Consider the following 21,063-nt stretch of genomic DNA (forward strand, 5'->3'; position numbering starts at 1 on the left):
CATATTAAGTATTTCCTTTTCCTTTAATACTTGTTTAAACCTTACAAATAGTACATTGATATTACAGGCAACCCATGAAACTCAATAACATACCTGTAAAGTGGAGGGGGGGGGGCAAGCTCCACCTTTTTAGCTTTGCTTTTGGGACGTTAAAAGGAAATATTTTGTGCCTAAGGTTCAGCAGAATAGGTTCTGACCCCAATTCTCAAACAATTTTTTGTCAGGGATGCTGATAATTTGCAAAATGCAAGTTACTTTATTTCTTACTTCAGTTACCAGTGACAACAGGAACAAGGCATATTGTTCATTTTACTTCTTTGATTGCCCTAGATTACCAATGAGATCTTCAACAGGAAACCTATTCCTGTCTCTCAAAAACTAAAGAAATCTTCCTAACCCTTTATTCCCCATTAATTATTAAGGGGGTGATGCTATGCCTTCAGTAACAGAGATGTCAGGATTAAAACCAAACTCCCGTGTTCTTTATCCATGTAGGTGGTATGTTGGACATTCTGAGCCACATCACAGGTAGTTTGCTGTAGATATGAAATGCATAACATTTAAATGTAGGAGTAATAAATGTAACTGTCAGAAGTGCAAATACATTTCATATCAAAGCTCAAATAGCTTTGAAAAACATTCCTGAACGTCCTCACATCTGTTCTCACGGTTCTTTTATTCTGAAGCGTTTTCTTTTTAAAATTTTTACTGTAAAATTTAAGCCAGGTTCCTAGCTTTGAACTAGAGGGGAGAAGATCCAGCTGCATTTACATTCATGTAAAAGGAATATTTCCCTTAAATTCTGAGCACTCTAAAATCCTTAATTTCCAGGTAAACCTCTGCTCCTTCACAATCCTACACAGCTGTAAATAGATCATATATTGCCTCTAGCACAGGTCACTGCACAATGAAATTTCATGCAGTAAAGAAATAAAGGAACTGGGAGTCATCCCAGTAGGTGAGCTGCAGCCCTACCAGATACCAAGCAGATGAACGAGACTATGAAGTTTGATTTTCTTCATTTAATTTGTGGGAGACTTGAGTTTTGATAAAACACCAACATGGGGAACTATGCAGAATCTGCAGCAGCCTTTGTCCCTTTGTTCAACTCATGTAAATAACTACTTTTTTAATGTTTCCTGAGAAACAAGTGCCAACAGGGCTCTGTTCCACTGCACCCAGCAAGAGAGGTTTGCTCTGCTCAAGTCCCACTTAAGGTCTTCAGAATATACTTTAATCCAAAGCACAGGGGTCACAGCAGAAATGACTGCACTTGCTACAAAACACAGGAGACAAATCTAGTTCCCCATGAAAGCAAACAACAAATTTACCACTGAAGAATTACTTTAGTATATTTATCCTAATCTCTCAACACACAAATGTTTTCAGTGACTTGAGGCAGACTGTTTCACTGGCAAGAGATACAAACTGTCAGGAAATGGCAAAAGGTAATTAGTACATCACTATCTCTTTTGTAATCACTGATGAAATTTTCTTTTTTTTTTAATCCCCTATTGCTCATTCCCCCAAACAAGCAAGACATCACCTTGAAAATGAATGCAATTAATTATATTAGCTGAAGCTTTTAAAACAGAATGGCTTCTCATTTACATTCCTGGCAGAAATTCAATAAGATTGCACTACTGTAATGTTGATTGACTGCTGCTGCAGTTATACCAGTACGCTGAAAAAAACATTTTTCATGTTCATGATGGGATTTTTAGAGCTAAGTACTTTGAACTGTTACGTATTCTGAAGTAAAGCTGCAGTGAAAAGACTATGGAAAATATAGTTTACTGTGTGTTTACTGAAGCTGGAACCATTTCCTTCACTTCTGAACCAGAATCTCCATTTAGCTAATCAAAAATTAGCTGAATTCTCTTACATGCCTGAACTAATTACCTAAGATGTCTACCAAACCTACTGTCTTTCACCTCTACACCTGAACACTTGCCCTCTCTTAGCACAGCTGCAGCTGTGTTGGTATGAAGTGATTGCATAGCTTATTATTTGTGTACAGGGATTTCTTGATGTCACTTCGATATCAGTGCAGCAGTGGCCACTGCAGTACTGTTAACAATATAAGCTAAAAGTAACAAACACAATAGAAATTGTTATACTGTCCTGGATAACAGAGTTTTTGTAGCAAACTTCCAATTAGAGACAATAAATGAAGGCAACAATGATTATGCATGTATTTTTGAAAACATAATCGGCTTGTAAAAATATTATAATCTACGGTGATGTAAATAGCAAGGAAAAAATGTAGATTGGTGTTTGGATCTCAGGTTGCAGGATGAGGTAATGGCAGAAAAAACATTTAATGGAAAATTAGGTACACATCCTACAGCTTTATAATCATTCTACCACAGAATTACACTTCGACCATAGATGCACAAGAAGGCTCAGCTGCAGTCCAAGCATGCCCCGTAGACAGAGATACAAAAGGGAAGAGCTTCATCTCTCAACTCAAACAGGGAGACCCCTACACAGTCAACAAATTTCCCAAAGTGTATGTAAACTGAATGAAAAGACTTAAGTCAATGCTCTAAAAACACCTATTAAATAAAGCATGGCACAGGCTTTAAGGTTGACAGGTTTTTATCACTTTCTCTTAAGTTCAAGGAGATGTATGGGAGTACATGCATAAAATACACAGCATAGTATTGGTGCTTCTAGAAAATTTACCATAGCCCACTGAGTTCTGTATAGGCTATTATATTGTACATTTATGACCCTGATGCATGCTTCTCAGATTAATATCTGAACTTAATTTAAGAAACCTTTAAATATATTTATCATCAAGTGAGATAATACTTATTGCCCTTCTTGCTTTTGGAATAATGAAAAAGTATTCAGGAAAAATAGTTGGGAGCATTAAGCCTGCTATCTCAAGAGCTTAAAAAAAAAAAGTAAGTATAGAGCTGTAGGGTGACTATGAAAAAAAAATCTACTGTTCATCACATTTCTTTAATTAAAATTAGTAGGGGAGAATCAATTTGAGCTAAGAGTTAATTTCAGACAGAAATGTCAGTGGCTTCTCTTTTTCCACAAAAGTTGGAGACTGAGTGGAGTCCTTATGAAGGACTTGATTCAATGCTTTATTTTTAATATGGAAGGTATGAACTCTTTATTTCAGAGGAAGGATGCTGGTGATTCATCTATTTCTTAAGTCTCTCTCAGATAAAGGGAAAAAGAAATCTAAAGAGATAGCTGATAGAATAAGAAAGCCAAAATCATTCTCAGTGTATTACCTGTATTGGAAAGGCTCTCACAGAGCAGTGTCTGGATCCAAAGGAGAATTTCTGAGGAGTTCGCACTTGTCTTTGTGCCAACACCAAGATTTTAGCTAAATGTTTTGATCTCTTTGCTTAGAGAGATGTCTGAGGTGGCTAAATATAACCTAGATGCTGCAGGCATGTGATGTATCAAGTTTAGCAATGGGCCAAACTAGACGTGAAGCTGCAGTCTGGCCCTGTGCTTGCCAGAATCTCGCAACAGGTGATGAGAAAGTCAGTTATTGATTTAAACCACATGTATGAAATTATAATATCTTTAAGATTATATAATGAAGAAAAAGTTGAGCTTTTTGTTCTAACAGACTGCAAATTTATGAAAATGGATGTGAAGAAGAAAGTCTGGAGTACAGGGAGTGAGGCAGACTAAAGTTACCAACTTCATACAGTCATAACCTCCCAACCAGGGTGAGCAGGTTTCACGCACAGTGCACTATGACCCCCACTCTGTATTGGTTCTCCCCCCGTGTCTTATTCAGGTTGCAGTACAGGGCAGCAGCGAAGTCTCTCAAGCACTGTAAGACTGACTCTTCTCTTGGAGCAGTCACAGATGTCTGCCGTACATCTAAGAATACAGGACAGAATTCCTGTAACTTAACCCCTGGTTAATTTTATCTTTCTGAAGACAGGCATGTCTCTGCCAAGCAGCCTGGACCACTACTGCATGGAAGAAGATCAAGAACGTAAAGAGATAGGGCAGACTGCTTATTCCACAGATACTAGCTTAGCTTGATGATATCATCAGCAAGATGAACTAAGATGGTAATCACTACAAAGCTCCAAATTTTTCCAAAACATGATTGCACATGGCTAAAACACACACCTGCCAACACTACACACCTTGTAGTACATCTCTATAGATTTCCTGGGAAGCCAGATCTCACACCAGGGATGCACAACAGGGATGGAAGCAGAGAAGGCAAACTGCAGTTAATGGAAGGTTTGGAGGGTCTGAGGCACTGCAGGCAGGAGAAAGGTGGCAGACTATTGAAAAAGTGACAGACATGAACCATATCTTAACATACTGGCAAACTTACTCCACCTGGAAACCGCAGGTTTAAGAATACAACAAATCAACCTCAGGGGAATATTCGTTCAAGTGCACTGAGGCCATAAATGATATTGGATTTGGTTTGCAAGGGAGTTTGTCACTGTCTAGAGGGAAATTTAGTATGACCACCGAAGCTCTGAGATGCTTCCTTACCTTATATTTTAGAAGTTCAAATACTTTGGGGAAAAAAGGCTTCCTCTTCAAACACAGGATTGAAGCACACACTTTTTTCCTCTTCTAACAAACAAACAGCTTGAATAGAAGAGATTATGCTTAAAAGTTTTTAAAAGAAATCAAAATAGACAGCAGTACTGTGATTTCACAAATCAGGCCAAATACACCTCTCCTCACAGTTCAGCCTGCCCAAATACTAAAGCATCAGGGACAGAGAAACCCCAGTGTGTAACAGCCCTTACTTATTTTACAGTGAGTTACAGCTCATTTGGAGCAGCACACTAATTAATACAATCAGAGGCAAAAGTTTCAGAAATCTCCCAACAGCATACATTAGCATATACTGCCAAGAGACTTGATAAAGTTCAAAGCTTATCTTGTAGCCTGCACGCTCCGTGTTTGCTCAGAGCAGCAGCTGGCCAAGTGATCTCCCTTCTTCTCAAAGAGCAAAATTAAATTAGATTAGATCATCTTCTCTCCCTTGTAGAATTAAGATCATGCTATGAAAACAAGCAAATTAGCTTTTGAAATCCTGTTTCTCACTTAAAGGCTACAAGGCTGCAGAATGCTTTTTGTACCAATTCAGAGGAGCTGCAACACAGCATGCACGTCCTGTTTTCCTAGCAGCCTGAAGGAAACAGTTTTACAGATCTGTGGCTCACTGGACTTGAGGCTGTGAGTGACCGAGAATCCTGAGGGATGAGGCCAAAGAAGGCAACAAAGGAAAAAACAAAAAAGACACAAGGTCTTTTCTCAAAGACACACGGAAATGGTGTGGTAAGAGCTGCAGGAGTAGAGAGTTTTGAAAGCTTCTTGGTTTGATGCTACGTAAAAACACTTCTGAGTAAGCGAGTTCCTAGGCAAAAAAAGATAAGGAACATGAATGTCGTATGAGAAGAAAATCTCAGAACGTAAGGAAAAAAAGTAAAAATGTAGGGAACAGGATTGTTTGGACTTGAAAGCTGGACTGAAGAACAACAAACACTTATGGATGGCAAATGGGATGGAGGGCGAAGAGTTTTAGTTCAGATATCACAGTGATGCCAGATGCCATATAAAAATCAAACAAATATGTAACAGTGAATGAAGTTCAAAGGGGGCCATACAAATGAGATCCTATATTTAAACTCTAGTTTCTAGAGCTGAATCACTGCACACCAAGCTGCGAGGTCAGTTGGCACAGACGCACTTAAACAAGCTTATAAAAATGTGTCCCCATTAAATTACCATGCTGCAGCAATTAGACACACTCCAGAAGACCATCCTATGCAATCTGTTCTAGATGAACAGCTAATGAGAACTAAGCTAAAACACTTTTTTCTGGTTATGATTCTTCCTTTGAATATTCCCATAACTATGCTGCTAAACAACTTGAACCTATAAAACTGAAAGAGGGAAAGACATTTGTCTGCTATGGACAGATGGAGTAGTAAAACTGGCCATGAGAATGCACAGCGATATCCATGGTACATCTTCACTCAGTCACCCTAGACTGCATCAAATTTAGCAGAAAGCTAATTTAGCTTATAGTTTTGTTTTGGGGTTTTTTTGGGGTTTGGGTTTTTTTTTTAAAAAAAAACCCTTGATTATATCCTAGTTAGGCTGGAGGTGAGGGAGAACGTGATTCGGGTTTTATATTGTCAAGATTCTTCACAGCTTGATCTTCACTACCATAACTGGAGTAGGTTATAAAATGAAGACGGTATTGCTGGAAAAAAGAAATACAAAAAAGTCTCACAAACATGGAAAACAAAAGAGGGATAAAGTGAAAGGGAACTTTTGAAGGGTTTACATTTTCATATGGTATCTGACTGGCGAGTAGCTAAGTCTGAGTTTATGGGGCAGACTGACTCATGAGGAGGTGTCATTAACAGTCATCCCGTGAAAGTTAATCTCACTGCTTAAAGAGTTACTAACATGGGCATTAAAGATGTGTGGTATAGAAGTGAATTAAAAAATGGAAGCACTGCATAAACCTTCAGTACATAAAACATTTGTTCTAAAGCATCTTAAAATTAATCAGAGAAACAGCTCTGCTATTTCATGGTTTTGAAGACGGCAGGCCACTTGCTGCCTCGAGTTTGTTCTTTCAGCACGCTTCCACACGCAGTTATGCTGCTGTGTCTGCCAGAGGCATAGTGGGAAGATTAGATAAAACATCCATTGAGATTACCTGACTCAGCCAACATCCATACAAGGCAATAGACAGTATTTTCAAAGATCAAAGGGATGTGGTCAGATCTTTAATGTTAAGTATAGTCTTGTTGTAGAAGAATCAGATGAACCAAGGAGGCTCTTAGGCACCTGGGCTGTTGCAGATTTCCTATTCTGCTTTCCTTAGAATATCCTTCTGATCAGCACTGATGTGTCTTTCATACTACCCTCCTGCTTCCACTGTAAGTAAATTCAAAGTAGCAGAAGACCCTTTCTAACTGTTTCCACAATTAGAAATGTAAACCCTCTCTATAGCGAGAGTGAAGTGTCCTTGTTCTCCTTGAACAAGGCCTACCTCAAAGTACCAAGTGTAAGTACTGCAGATAAGGGCTTCACACCTCTCTGTATTCATAGACATTATACTAATAAAAAGCCAAGCATTTCTCAAGGTAAATGAGGGCCTAGAAAGTCTCGGTGTTACAGCCTGAAATGTCTCAATTTCCTGTGAATTCCCTGTGACTTGGCTGGCGCCATTTTTCCTGCAGCTGTTCATTCAATTGGGAGTTAACGTCATGAAACATGACAGTGAGAAAAAGAGCCGATGAGAATTCAGTGAATACAGCTTTTCATTTGAAAAGATCCTCAAACACATACAATTGCTTTATTTTGCTTAATTTTCAACATTCATAAACATAATTGCATTTATTTTTCTAGTCAATACTGAAAACAAGTGATAATTTGTAATATAACAACTTTCAACTCAAAGGAATACAACCAAAACATTTTCTACTCCCTTCTAAAAGAGGTGAATGATATGGAGGAGGTTGGATTGCCTATGCAGGAGATGCATACATTATTCTCCCCTGTGAGAATATATTAATATTGTTGCTATCAACTTCCTTTTGTACATGTATAAATGACTTTTGGAAAATAGACTTATTTAAAGCCAGTACTTTTCATGTGCCAAATGACACACACTAAACATCTAATACTGGGAATAGCAAATGCTAATATTTCCTAAGCATAAAAAATAAACTCTCTTTTCCCCAAAAATTCTCAATAGCAACAGTTCTCAATCAGTGAACAGAGGTTATTATTACCATTCAGTCCAAACAATCTGTATCCTTCTAACCAAATAGTGAAGTATTTGAAAATCTAGACCGTGTACACTGCTTATTATGAATCCCATCCTGTTTATTTTGAAGCTGATGGAAAGACTTCCAGTTACTTCACTATACACTGAATCAGGCTTATGGTAGAGAAACAGCATTAGTTACATAATTCTTAACACTGGAATCTTAGCTACTGTACCAGAATCTCAGCTTTGTACTCAGATACTGAGAGTCTGTTAAATGGTGTGAGGGTTTTGTGATACAAGTAAAAAAAGAAAAAAGTAAGAAAGGAAAAAGATGAGAGTTCACTGGCAAAAACAAGACAAATGGGAAAAAAAACTAGTGCATTAGCCAGACAATCCACTGCAGTATACAGTCTCTGGAAGAGATAACACCCGGTTCCCACTGAATTTAAGGGACTTCAGGAGAATTCCACTGACTCTATGTTAAGCACTGCAAAAAGCTGAAAATTCATACAGATGGACTTAGCAAGGCTCTGCTATTAAAGCACGTGAGGAACTGAGCAACAACCTTAAGTATACTTTTTGCATTTCCTGTATTCTGCTCAGCCTCTTCTTTGAATGCCTATTTAATGCCTCAGTTGCTTTCTTGGGTCAATTCTGAGTAGTAATTTTGCCTACAATTTCCTCAGCATTTCCTTTTGTAAATCCTTACCTGTCAGCATTCGTCTGTTCATTCATCACCTTCTCCTTCCTCTTTTCAAATCTGGTCTGTCTTGACTTCAGCCATCTGCCCCATGCAGATTTCTCAGGTCATTCTTCTCTTGGAACTTCCTTCCTATTAGATTTTTCCATCTCTAGCTTGCTAGCCAACCTTCCAGGAGAAGAAATACCCCATGGAGAGAAGGTTCACAGTTTGGAAAAAATCAGAATTCTGTATACTTAAAAATTCACTCCTGAAGGGTTGTGACAAATGCCTTAGCTCTCACTAGACCTGTGATATTCCCAAATCCTGTCAATTCCTTCAGTATCACTAGAATCTATTCCTCCTGAAACATTTGTTCCTACTTTAGTCACTGCTTCTCCTCTGTTCCTTAACATCCACCAGCTCCACATTTATCAATTTTAGTATCCCATCTTTGCCACGAAGACCTTCCCCATCCCTCATTCTACCCATGCACCTTTGTTTATTCCTGTTCTTCCTTAAGCATGCTTCTCTTCTTGCTCTGAATTTTCTAATATGAGTGAAGGGGTATTAAATTATCAAATCTGATCCTTACTACAGAAAGAATTTCCACAGAAAAAAGTATTTCAAACAAAAGACCTTAGTCAAAGCTTGTTTTGCATTCTGGCCTTATTTCAATGCAACCATATGTATTTCAACAGAATTTAAGCTAGATTTCATCTACTTGGAAGAAACCTCTCTTCCTTCTATCCCCCAACTCCTGAAGCTTTTGAAGTTTTTAATGAGAAATGTTTTTCCATTGCTGTGACTATACAATTCCCTAACTCAGCTCTCAAACAAAAAACAGTTTTAACACACTTGGCATCTGGACAGCATGTCCTAATAGACCTCAAAATAATAGATTACGAAAAACACAGGCTGTGTGCTGAAAGACATCAGTTCCTGCTAGAGCCAACAGGTGCTGAGAAAAATTTAATATGCCTCAGTACTAAAACCACGGAGGAAAAACATGTACAACAATGGCTTTCTTGTCCTTCCTCCTAGTGTGATGCTGAATGATGGTACAGCAGTGCTTTGGAAGTGTCGTGGTCTCACTAATGGTGATAATGGAAAGGTCCTGACATTCACAAACAGCTCTGTTTCTGACAGCTTTCAAAGAAGAGGATCAGAAATAGACTGACAACAGTTCAAATGTACCATTTAACACATCAAGGTGCAGTATAACTACATGTATTCCCTTCAGACAGCAATCCCTTCAGGGTCATTAAAAGGCCTTCCTAGAAATCATTCTTTCAGATTCCTTTGATAACATTTCTTTACACCATGCATGTTCAGAGAAGGCTACACATCCTTGCTAAGCTTGGTACCAAAGTACCATCTACATGTAAGCGGAAGCACGCTTCTGCTGACCTCTCGCAATGGCACATAAGGAAAAATTCTCTCTCACATTTACAATATGAATGCCAAAGTATTAAAAAGTGAGATGTAATTTCCTTTCAGCAGAAGGCCTCTAGAGGGGTAAATGTTCTTAATTAAATCAACTCCTCTTGCATCTTACATCATGGAATAGCTAGCTATTTTAAGAGTGATATTCTTCATTTACAGGTCTGCAATGTCACAGGTTCTTAGGTCAAATGGTCCTTCACTATTTCTATTCCATCCAAAAACTAGTATGCATAATTGCAGAATAAAGGTTCTACTTTATGTGAGAACGTAGGGACGCAAGGCAGAAGGCAAATATTTGGTAAGAATCACTCTTAAGACGAATTGCTTTAAGCTGTTACCTTTCTGAAATCAGTTCTGTGCAAAAGAAGCAATTGCTCATGGTCTTGATTGCTGGTTCCCTGCCTGAAGAAGCGGAATTGTATACCGATGACAGTACAATTTAGGTACTGACAACCTGGACCTGATTGGAGATAGTTAAAAAATATGGATGACAATACATTCCTCTGACAGCTAAAACCTGATGCTGCACGTCGAGCAGCCATTACAGAATCAGTTATAGTAATGGCTTTTGGAGGCCTTACTGGATAGAGTAAGATAAAGCAATTAAAGGCCATAGTGCAGAAGAAGTTCCCTCTAGTTGCTTGCAAGGTTACATTCCTCCCAAAGCTATATGCATAAATAGGCCAAAATAGTACACTTTCCTGATAGCCTAAACATTCACACGCACATCCACTAAAATAAATCCGAGAAGCTAAGAAATCAACCCCCAAAACTCAGCTTAGCGTCAAATAGGAATGAACTTTTGGAAATGGGGAAGAACTATTTACAACTGCAGCTGTAATAACGAACCCCAAAATACAGACATGAAGTTGCATAGTAAACAGCAAAATAAAAATGCACTGGGGAAAGCTTCCAGAGATCCCTTTCTGCCGAGACCTCAAAAGCTGCAAAATGACTTTGCGTTCATTACCTAGCTCCAGACTAATCTATTTACTTGTATGGAAGTGAAAGAGTGGGGAGAAACATATTTGACTCATTCTTAGTAACTTCCCCTGCTAACAATATTTTTTGGAGAAAAATGATATATAGACAGCTGAGCCAAATTTCTTTCTCCCTCTCAGACAAAATTGGATCATGATTCATCATATACACAGTTGAATTTTAATTTATTCTTTTAACAAGTTTGTGTATTTTCTAGTAAGCAAGAATTAATACAGTCAGACACAGGAAAATGTTAATTTTATTGGATTGCCTTTCAAATTTACAAATGTTGAGTCTAACTCCTGTTGGCATTCATTCTAGCTAGAAGAAAAAAAAAAAAAAGACAAATGTCTGACCTATGCACAGAGGTTTTCTATTCTTTGTAGAGGTTAACACTAACCACATCAGTAATCTCCTGAAAGAAATTAAAGGATCCTGCCCATCTTCAGTGTGGGCATAGATGGACGGTTATCACCTTCCTCAAGGAAAGCTGTTTCATAATTATTCATTCACGCTGTAACTCCATGGTGCCACTCAAAAAAAAAAGAGGAAGGTGACATAGGAAAGCATTTGGCCTATTAGACTGACATAAAACCTCACTCAGTTCAGTGGAGTCCAAGTAGAATTTAGCCATCTGGTATTCATATATACATCATGTCTATGATGTTCGCCTGCTAAATGAGTAGTTCGCGAAGCAACACTAATGATGATAACCCTTCTGTTCTTTCAGTGAGGAGCTCAGAGAGCCCTCCATTTACTGGAACAAAAGCACACAGCCACTTAGATGTAGGAAGAATCCCCATCCCTTATCTCTGCTGCAAGAGAAAAGAAAGACATTCTGCTACAAATCCTCAGTGAGGTGGTGCAATGCATTCATGAGAAGCGATGAGTTGCACACACTGAACAGCTCTCCAGCTGTGTTCACTTCATTGGGCCGCACAATGCAGACTCACCTAAGAAAGCACTAAGAACCCATTCGTGCCTTAACCTTGCCAACTATTACCTCAAAATGTCCACCATTAAGAGGATTCAGCACAGACTCCTCCTCCAAACTCACGAGGGAAGATTACAGAGCAAATGCTGACTGCATCTCTGAAGGGAGAACCAGACCTGTCAGTGCTGCAGCTGTCACAAACACCAATGGTGTAAGTTCACAGCCATTTCGTACTAACCTGCCATAGTCTTCTGAAGCACCATTAGCAGTTTGAATCCTACAGCTCAATTGTAAACAGAGGAAGCACAAAGACACTGTATGTGCACTTCTGAGCCACTGCTGCAACACTACTTGTCTGCTACTTGATAAGCTTTGTAGAAATACATATGCAAAATCCATAAAACTAGGTATCAGTGGCATTTTCCACAACTATTTTGCCTCTTCCAAACAATGAGTTAGACATCACAAGCAAGTTTGTCTCTTAGGAAGATAAAAATGCATCAATTTCTACCACAAAAACACCTTCGGTTGATAACAGATCCTGTTTCTCTTTGCAGAAAATTGGTGGACTCTTTGTGGAATAAGCAAAGTGAGGCAATTTGCACTTGCTAAGTAACACACAAGCATTGTAATTCTGAATACTATAATTTGTTCCAAACATTTTGCTCATCCCTAAATTCATAATATCTAAGCTTCTGTTTCCTAGGCAAACAGGATGTCTACTTAGAAAGCAATACTGCAAGAAACAGAAGTGATATGGAACATGCATATAGATACATATCTGTGTATATATACACACACATATACACAAAGTAAAGTAGCATTTATGCTAAGTGCCAGTTTACATACATGAAGGGAAGTGAGCAGTCAGGCAGATGGGGCCTGATCTTCAGCCTCTGTGTGCTGATTATTTATCTGCTAACTTGGAACAGGGAAAATTCAGAAAAGCAAATTTGATATTAACAGTAAGTCTAACACCAAGGAACACTGCTGTAGAAAGGCACATGGCATGATGGCTTTGTATTCAGATTAAAATCGTATTTAATACAATTAAAGTAATTACTTCGGTCTAGTCAGCCCTAGTTGAGTCTCCATTGGAGTTAATGAGAAAATGATGGTAAAATACTTCGAACACGCAAATGTTAAATACTTCCGTTATTAATATTATTCTTGCAGCTGCTACAAGAGCAGGCAGGTCCACGGTCCTTGGAATACTGCAGTGCTGTAACATGAAAGATAAGGCCAGTACTTTTGTGTGGCTAGTTTAAACACGACACATTTCCTTGTTGCACTAATCAAGTATCTGCCTCAAAAATACAGAAAAGCTCAGGCCCTACTTTACCACCACGGAAATAATTTCTGTGATCCAACACAAACTAAAGGGCCATGTCCATCTGACATCATCTAATACCACCACATAAAGACTGAATATTTACAGAAAAAGGGGAATGAAAACGGCAAGATGGAAATAAAGAGGAGCAGGAGAAATCTACTTGCTGTACTTTGAACTTCTGTAACAGAATTGAAGTCCCTCCAGCAGTGTCATCATGCAGAGTATTGAATCCTTGCTTGGTAACACAGCTTTAGACAAATACCCGAAAAAGATAAGAAAGCAATGACTGAAGGCATAGGGTAGAGGGAATGAAATGAGACACTGAATTAAGAAAAGTTAAAAGGATTGGGTCATGCTTAGTCTTGCAAAACAAAGACTTAACTGCATGCAACTATATAAAATAGGTTATAAAAGAGAGCAACAACTGATTATTCTCCCTAGTCAAAGCTGGAACAAAAAATAATGAGATGAAGCCATAAAAAGGAAAATGAAGGACTGAGAACCTTTGTAACTGAGTGGAACAAGCAGCCCAAAGGCTGTAGATTACTCATCACTAAGGGTATTCAGGCTTAAGTAAACACCCATCTGTTAAAGAATATTTTGTTATAATCCCTCCTGCTATTATGCAAGGAGATGGAATGAGAGTCCCAAAGTCTGGGGATTGGATACCTACAATTCATTTATTTCATGTTTTTGAAACATTTATTCAGAACAACAAACATCTGGTTCTTAATCCCCCAATTAACTCTTTTTCCAGACTTAAGTAATTAATCATAGAATTCATGGAAAAGTTTATCTGCTAGGAATGGAGTAAAACAAATTGCCTACAAACTTCTACATAGCTAATGGAGCCGCTTAATTGCCCTTTTTTTTTGACATTTTAATTCAAAAAATAAAGAACAGAAAGTCGTCCCTGGGCAGAGACCTTTGCAGCAGTATGTCAGCAGAGAATTACACAGCACTATAGACTGAGGCTCTCATTCATAGTACTGACCTCCTTTGAAGAGCACTCGGAGATTTAATGATGAAAAGTACTGTAAAAAGTGCTAGATATTATCATTAGTATTCAGGAGGACAGAATTCTGCGGCTTGGTTGAATTCAAAGAGACCTCCTGGTACTTATGAAAGCCAATACATTTTACAGAAGAAAATAGCTCTGACGGCAACGTTCATGTAGGCTGGCTGACCAGAGTGGGGGCAGGCCACGGTTTTTGCCGTTCTCTCCCAGCAAGGTGCGCTGCAGACTTACTTAGTATCAGTGAACCAATATAATGCCTGCTTACTTTTTGTTTTTACCATTTCCACAATGTAGTATTTCAATCTATTTCCAGATACAAAACTAACGTAGCGTCTAAAACTCCATCCTGACAAAGAAAATCTACATTACTGCTTGCGTTCTCAGAACCCAATGCATTTGGGCACTCCTGTTGCCCCTGATCATGCTGAGGCGCTTTCCTGGCTATGGCTGGCCACCAGAAGACACTTATTCCACAAACACCTCTTTGTTACCACCTCTCACACACTGCAGCTCAGTGGATTTCCACCCTGCTGCTTTCAGCTGCTGTGGAGAAATTCAATGGAATGGAAAGTCAATCACTAAATGTTCTAGCACTCTGGTTTTAAAGATGTCCCTGCTTGCAAGAGTGGAACGTGCCGTTCGTTAGTTTATTCACCTGGCTTTGCCACTAGATGAATTTTAAGTAAACATCTTTTATTCTCATGAAACAGATTTTCAATGAGTAACCAACACAAACAACATGCATTACGATTCTATCCAGCAATACAGAGTCTCAGTAACAGCTCTGAACGTCCCTGCTAGCTTCGGGCAGTCTAATTGACCACTATAATTTACTTCAAGGTTAGCATCACTTGGACAGCTCTTGAAAACAGGTTTTTGTTACTAGAGCCTTCTGTACACATTTGCTGTGGTCAACCTTTTTCTACCTACTGATTTTGCCTTTTGCTCTGTGTGAACAGTCTTAAGACATCAATTAGTAACATGAGAAATTGAAGTAATTTCCCCTTATGCTTCTTAAAATCTCTTTAGATAATTTCTTTAGCAGCACAATCCAAGTGCTTTACCTTTGCATCTTTCCACAATAAAGCTTTCTGCGTTCCTTATTTGATGTCTAACCTTTATTAAATTTGCAGCTGTTCTAACATCTTCGTATATTTATTAGTGCTACTAGAGATCATGAAATGATGTACTAAGGGGGAAAATACACACCTCTATTTATTTAGTTTTAGAAGAAATAATTCTGAAAGCCTTGTTAAAAATTACATTGCAGTGTTTTGGGGTTGGTTTTATGTTTTGGGTTTTTTGTTTTGTTTTTACCATGCCATTCCAGACTCCTGTTTGTCTATTGATTTTTCCACGGTTCCAGCGTACTTCAGATGACAACACACCTCCATATGGAGGCCAGGAAGATAAGTTTACCTTAACATTTAGAGCTGACAAATTATTGAACTCATCTAGTCCAAGCCAGGTAAGCCCTCCCACTTATTCCTTGCTTTCCAAATTGCATCAAAACTGTGTATGTTCCTATTCCTTCAGATCACTCTGGGATCAGTTAATTCAAAGATCTATCATGTCTCTCTAGCTATGTCTTTACCAGGGACAGGGAATATGACACAACAGGGTTAGAAGCTGAGGAACGATAGAGATAAACTTGTCAATCATTAAAAAAGCAACAATATCCAGAATAATGAAAAACATTCTTACAGACAAGACCAAAAAAACTGCAACCTTCACAATTAACTTCTTTGGGGATGCCACAGCCAAATCAAGTGGTCCTAAGTATTACACACTTTGAAAGATCTTGTTCTGAACAATTTCCAATAACAAAATAATAAAAAACCTCGCAACTTAACCTTTGGGTGATGGAGAAACTACAGCTCGGCTGGTATCTGGTGCGCTTGTTTTCTACTGACAAGCACACAGGGCTGAAGACTGGGCTGTCTATCCATAGCTATGGCAGGGAGCTATTGTTGTATCAGCTGTACACGGTATCCTTAACAGCCAGCTAGCAATTACAAGTCTCTTACCCCAATAATTACAGGCATAAGAATACCTCTTGAACAACATTATATTCTGGTTCTGCCATGTAGCTCACACTTCTCAGAGTGCAGTGCACTAACCAGAACAAATATCACTTTCTTCAGACTGAACTCGAAGTTGGCTGGTCAGGTCTGTTTGCCATTGTGTCCATTAAAGGGGCTTGCACTGCTATTTTAGGTGGCAAAGAACACAGACAAACTATGATTTTTAGAAAATTTTAGCGTGCTTTCTTAAAACAAGTGATTTTTCAATGTGAACAAAGCATTCCACAGCATTTTTATTAAGGCTAGAGAACTTATTCCCATATACAACATAATGGTAACTTCCAATGAGAAACAAAACTACTGAAAATTACCATTACTGTGAGGTCTTCAGAAAATGTTCCAAGTATCATGTGAAAGACTGTGCTATTATTGCATGTTCTCAATATGTATTAGCAAATCAGATATTCTAGTAACTCTCTGTTGGAGATGTTCTTCTTGTATATGGAAATTTCACTGTCTGAAATCCCAGCCTAATCAAGTACTAGCTACTACAGTTAATTCTTTAGGAATTTTCTTGTCTTTCTCAGAATTAGAATTTTAAGCAGTCAGTTAAGAGCTAAATGGTAACTGGAAGGTCTGATACTCCCAGACACTACAAAGCTTTACTTTTTCTGGCCTCTCAAACACGCATCTCCCCAGATAAGACAGCTCTCTGATTCCGGAACATGCAAAAAGCTGGCCAAACCTTGAAACATTTCCTCTCCATTAAATGCAGGAATAAAACAGGAATAAGGAATGTAAAATGATTCAGCAAGGATATCAAATGGCAGATGTTGTAAAAAGCCATATCACGTTTATGAATTCTGTTGTCAGATTATTTTGAACACAAAAGTCATCTTTTCATCACTGAATAAAATCCTACCCCATTGTTATGGGCATGTACTGGGTCTGGGCACCCACACAGGGCTTACAGATGATTCTCTCAAAGAATATCTCCCCACTGTTGCTGAGACTTATTACTTACCAGTTGGGACAGCAGGATCCATTGTTGGCTTCTCCCAGGTATTGATCTGCTCCCAGGTAAATCCATTGGTTCCCAAGGCCACACTATAACCACAATTACTGTAGTGCTCATCAAATGAACAACCACCTAAAAACAAGAAAAAAAGAATACATTCCTGTATTATTTATATCTCTTTATGGGAAGTCATTTATTTAAATATTTTGTACCCAAGTTTACATAGGGGAAGAAAAGGAAAAATTAGATTAATTTGCTGCCTGAAATCTAATATCCAGAAGAGAAGGTATCCAAAAAATATTTTTGTACTTTCGAGACTCTGTATCCATTGGAAGCCTTTGTTCTCTTCCCTCCATGCTACTGTTTCTTAGATCAGTTCCCTTTATTTCCACCTATTGCCTTTATATTTTCAAGGACAATGGCACATGATATGCATGTGTAGGAATGTTTGCACTGGGGTCCCAGTAATCAATACTTAATTACATAAACCTCCAAGTCAGATACTCAAAAAAAAAGGAACACAAATGATGAACAACCACAGCATCACACTGATCTTCACTTCTTTTCACTTTTAAGCCTTGAATAACACAAGGTTGGGTTATACCTACAGAAAGTGCAACCTTCCTTTTAATCATCTCTCACGCATAACAGCATGAAGCTCTGTGTGGCACATGATGATTCCTCAAGGTCTTTCAAGTCGGTACTTTTGAGTGCAACCCTCTAGTTTCTCAACAACAAGAGAATAACAAGAAGTGGATGGCAACTAGCATTCACACCTCCCAGACTGTTGACTAAGTGATCTTTCCTGCTGCAATTCCTGAAATACTTGGAAGTAGTTAACTGTCATAAATAACCTGGCATCTGCCTGAACACTTGTGAATCAAGGGAAACCCATGAACAGTGGAATGAAATTTTGTATTCCGACACAGATCTTTGAAACTTGTGTCGCGCAGACAAATCAAGCTCGCTTATTCCCTGGTAGGATATTCCTACACTGGTGTCCCTTACATTACCTCAGGCACATCCCTCTTCACATCCACCCAACTTAGTCTGCCAAACATATTTCAGTACTGGATCCATTAGATTAGGCAGCCTGCGTACTTTTGTTTAGACCTTAATCGTGCCAACAGTGTCTCTGTACTGCTTTGGTTTTCTCTCTTAGGGAAGCAAGGATAATTTTTCTCTGCAGATACTAGTCCTCCAAAGTCCACTGGACACATCTAACACTTCAGAGCTGCAAGGACTGAGCAATGCTCAAGGCAACACTAACTTGCTCTGCCAGACAAACTGCCAATTGCTCTTGACACTAATCAGAGTTACACGCACAGAGATGTTCCTGACTCTTTACTCCTTCCCACAGGCTACGTTGCCTACACACACACAATAAATAGCCAGCATGTGAGTGATCTTGGTTCCTTTGCAATAAGGATTATTCAAGCCTGTGGACATTGAGGCCGCCTTTAGTTTTCACCTATATTCTCTATTCTCTAGCTCCCAAGAAAGCCCAAACTTGTCTCAGCTCCTATGGAACTCATAAATGACAAACACAAATAAATATCATGTCACTTATATTTATTAAATCCTTATTCTGTTAAAGGACTTTATCTGCCCTCCAACTGCAATTGGTTTTCTAAGTCATTCTACAAAACTTCACAGATTATTTCTATTTAAGTATATACTAGAAGAATTTGTCAGGTGGAGTACCTGACACCCCAAAATACTCTGTTGCTAAAGAAAAGTTTAAAGATCAAGCTTGCCCAAAAAAAAAAAAAAAAAAAAATTAAATTTGATATATTGTATATTTTCATTATAAATGGATCTGACTGTAGCAGATTTTATGACCCTTGCAAGCTTACCTGTTTCAATACAGTCTGCAAATATTTCTGGTGTCATTATTTTACAATATTTTAATAATTGTTGCTTAAAATTCACCGTACTTGTGAAGTTTCCCAGATGTCAAAACGATCAGGATTACACTTAAGCTGTTTCCCTAATTTTTTTAATTTAATTTAGGTGAAAAAGTTCAATTTTAAAATATTAAACATGCTCATTAAAATGTCTAAGGGAAAATGAAGGTATTCTGGATTGTGTGGGAGTATGCAATGCAACTGAAAGTCACCTTTTTCACTTGCTGCTCAGTCTCCAAGCGGGGCATTCTAATTTTGATAGATTCACTTTAATAGAACAACTTCAGACATACACCATTTCCACACCACCTCTGTTCAGCATACTGCAGCGCACAATAACAGTGCTGTCTCTGAGCTATTACTTTGAACGGATTGTAAACAAATTCTCTGATCGAGCCAGACAATTGTGGAGGCCTCATGTACACAGAGAAAATTGCACAGGTGCTGCTATAGAGTCCCAGAAGCAAAACAAGCGACAGTAGCAAAATATGGGGTAGCAGTGCTCCTCATTTAACAGGGAATGTAATTGTCAATATCTTGGTATAATCAGCTAAAGAGGTTATTTTGTACGTGCTGAGGTAGGTAAAGTTGGAGAAGAAGCTGAAAAGGGGATACAGTAAGAATAACAGGAAATTAATTGGGAGTTTCCACTGATAAAAGACAACACCTGAGAAAGCTTTAAAGTGCCTTGTCTGAAAGTCAAAGCTAACTTTGTAATACAACTGGATAAGAAAGGGAAGGATAAACAGTGAAGAGCGTTAAAAGTAGCAGCAAGACATCCACGTTTTACAGAAAGAAGAAGTTAGTGGCGAAACCTCCAAATGCAGAGAGACAGGACAATAACCCAGAAGGATTCATTTACTAGAAGCAACAGAATTGGAATTTAGAGAGGTGAATTTGCAAGAAACAAGGACAAGGAGAAAAAGCTGGAGTCAATTTTAAGCTCAGACAAGCAAGCTGGCTGCATGAATCTCAGGTACATCTGCTTCTTGCTATAGTATGTCAAAAGAGGGCAAAATTCAAAGTGAAGTAAAGACTCAGCTGGGACCCAGAGCCACATTAACTTGTGAGCAAAAAAGTCAGCAAGTCCTCTTTCTCTATTACAGCATACATTGTATTATGGAACAGGAAAGAAACTTCGCAAAGCGGAAGGAAGGAACCACAACATCCAGAATATCACAGATTTAGGAGTTACTCTAATAGTCACAGTGGTTTGTATTCATATCTGCCAACAAGGATATCACAGGTCATCTTAGGACTATCTTTTTTGCAGAAGATGGTAGACATGACATTACTGCTTCAGTTACAGGCAGCCACTTTCAGAAAAGCAGTTGTAAAACTGCCACCGAACTTCGCCTCAGGAATTCAAATGCTCTTCCTCCGTGCCTGCTCCCGGTGTCTGCAGGATGGCCTCTCGCACAAGTCCTCTCCCCCTTCCTGGCACATCACCCTTGCTTAAACATGCTTTTCCCTGAGGCCCGGCCACCATCGCTGAGGGCCTCAGCCACCTACTGCGCCAGGGCCTGCCAGGAAATGGCCGGACAGGCCTCTCCTCACAGCCCCCGTCCCAGCCTCCACCAGCACATGGACACAGAGAACGAACACAGCGCTTGAGCACAGAAATATCGGCCTCTAAATTCAAACCCAGCCTCGGGGCCGAGTTGGGTTGTATTTCCCCGACCCTCTCCTGGAAGAGGAGCCAGGCAGGCCGAGGGACGCTCTGCAGCGCCATTACCACATCGCCACACTGGGATCCACCTCAGCAACAGCTTTGCCACCACCCCAGACAAACCAAGTGGGCTCCATCCATCTTTCGGGCCAGCAGCCTGGCCGAGGGCAGCGAGCTGGCCCAGGGAGCCCAGACCCTGGCCACAGCAAGGGGTCCTGCAAACAGAGCACACTCTGCACGCTCTGGTCCCTGCTGGAGGAGGGTCAATAGGGGTGAGGAGGAAGAGTTTGAGAAAAAGCAT

General features: G+C 39.1%; 1 protein-coding gene across 9 annotated transcripts in view; it reads right to left on the reverse strand.

The window, feature by feature from the left end:
* Positions 1-21,063, reverse strand: part of PTPRT (protein tyrosine phosphatase receptor type T) — a 473,479-nt gene that overhangs the window by 331,330 nt on the left and 121,086 nt on the right. For all 9 annotated transcript variants that reach the window (XR_012631402.1, XR_012631400.1, XR_012631401.1 and 6 more), the window contains exon 2: positions 17,193-17,318. Coding sequence is in view for 6 of the 9 variants with exons in the window: in XM_074888115.1 (XP_074744216.1) it covers positions 17,193-17,318 (126 nt within the window). In the remaining 3 variants the exon portion in view is untranslated. The remainder of the gene's footprint in view (positions 1-17,192; positions 17,319-21,063) is intronic.

The sequence above is a fragment of the Strix uralensis genome, chromosome 18 (assembly GCF_047716275.1).
Source record: "Strix uralensis isolate ZFMK-TIS-50842 chromosome 18, bStrUra1, whole genome shotgun sequence".
Taxonomy (NCBI): domain Eukaryota; kingdom Metazoa; phylum Chordata; class Aves; order Strigiformes; family Strigidae; genus Strix; species Strix uralensis.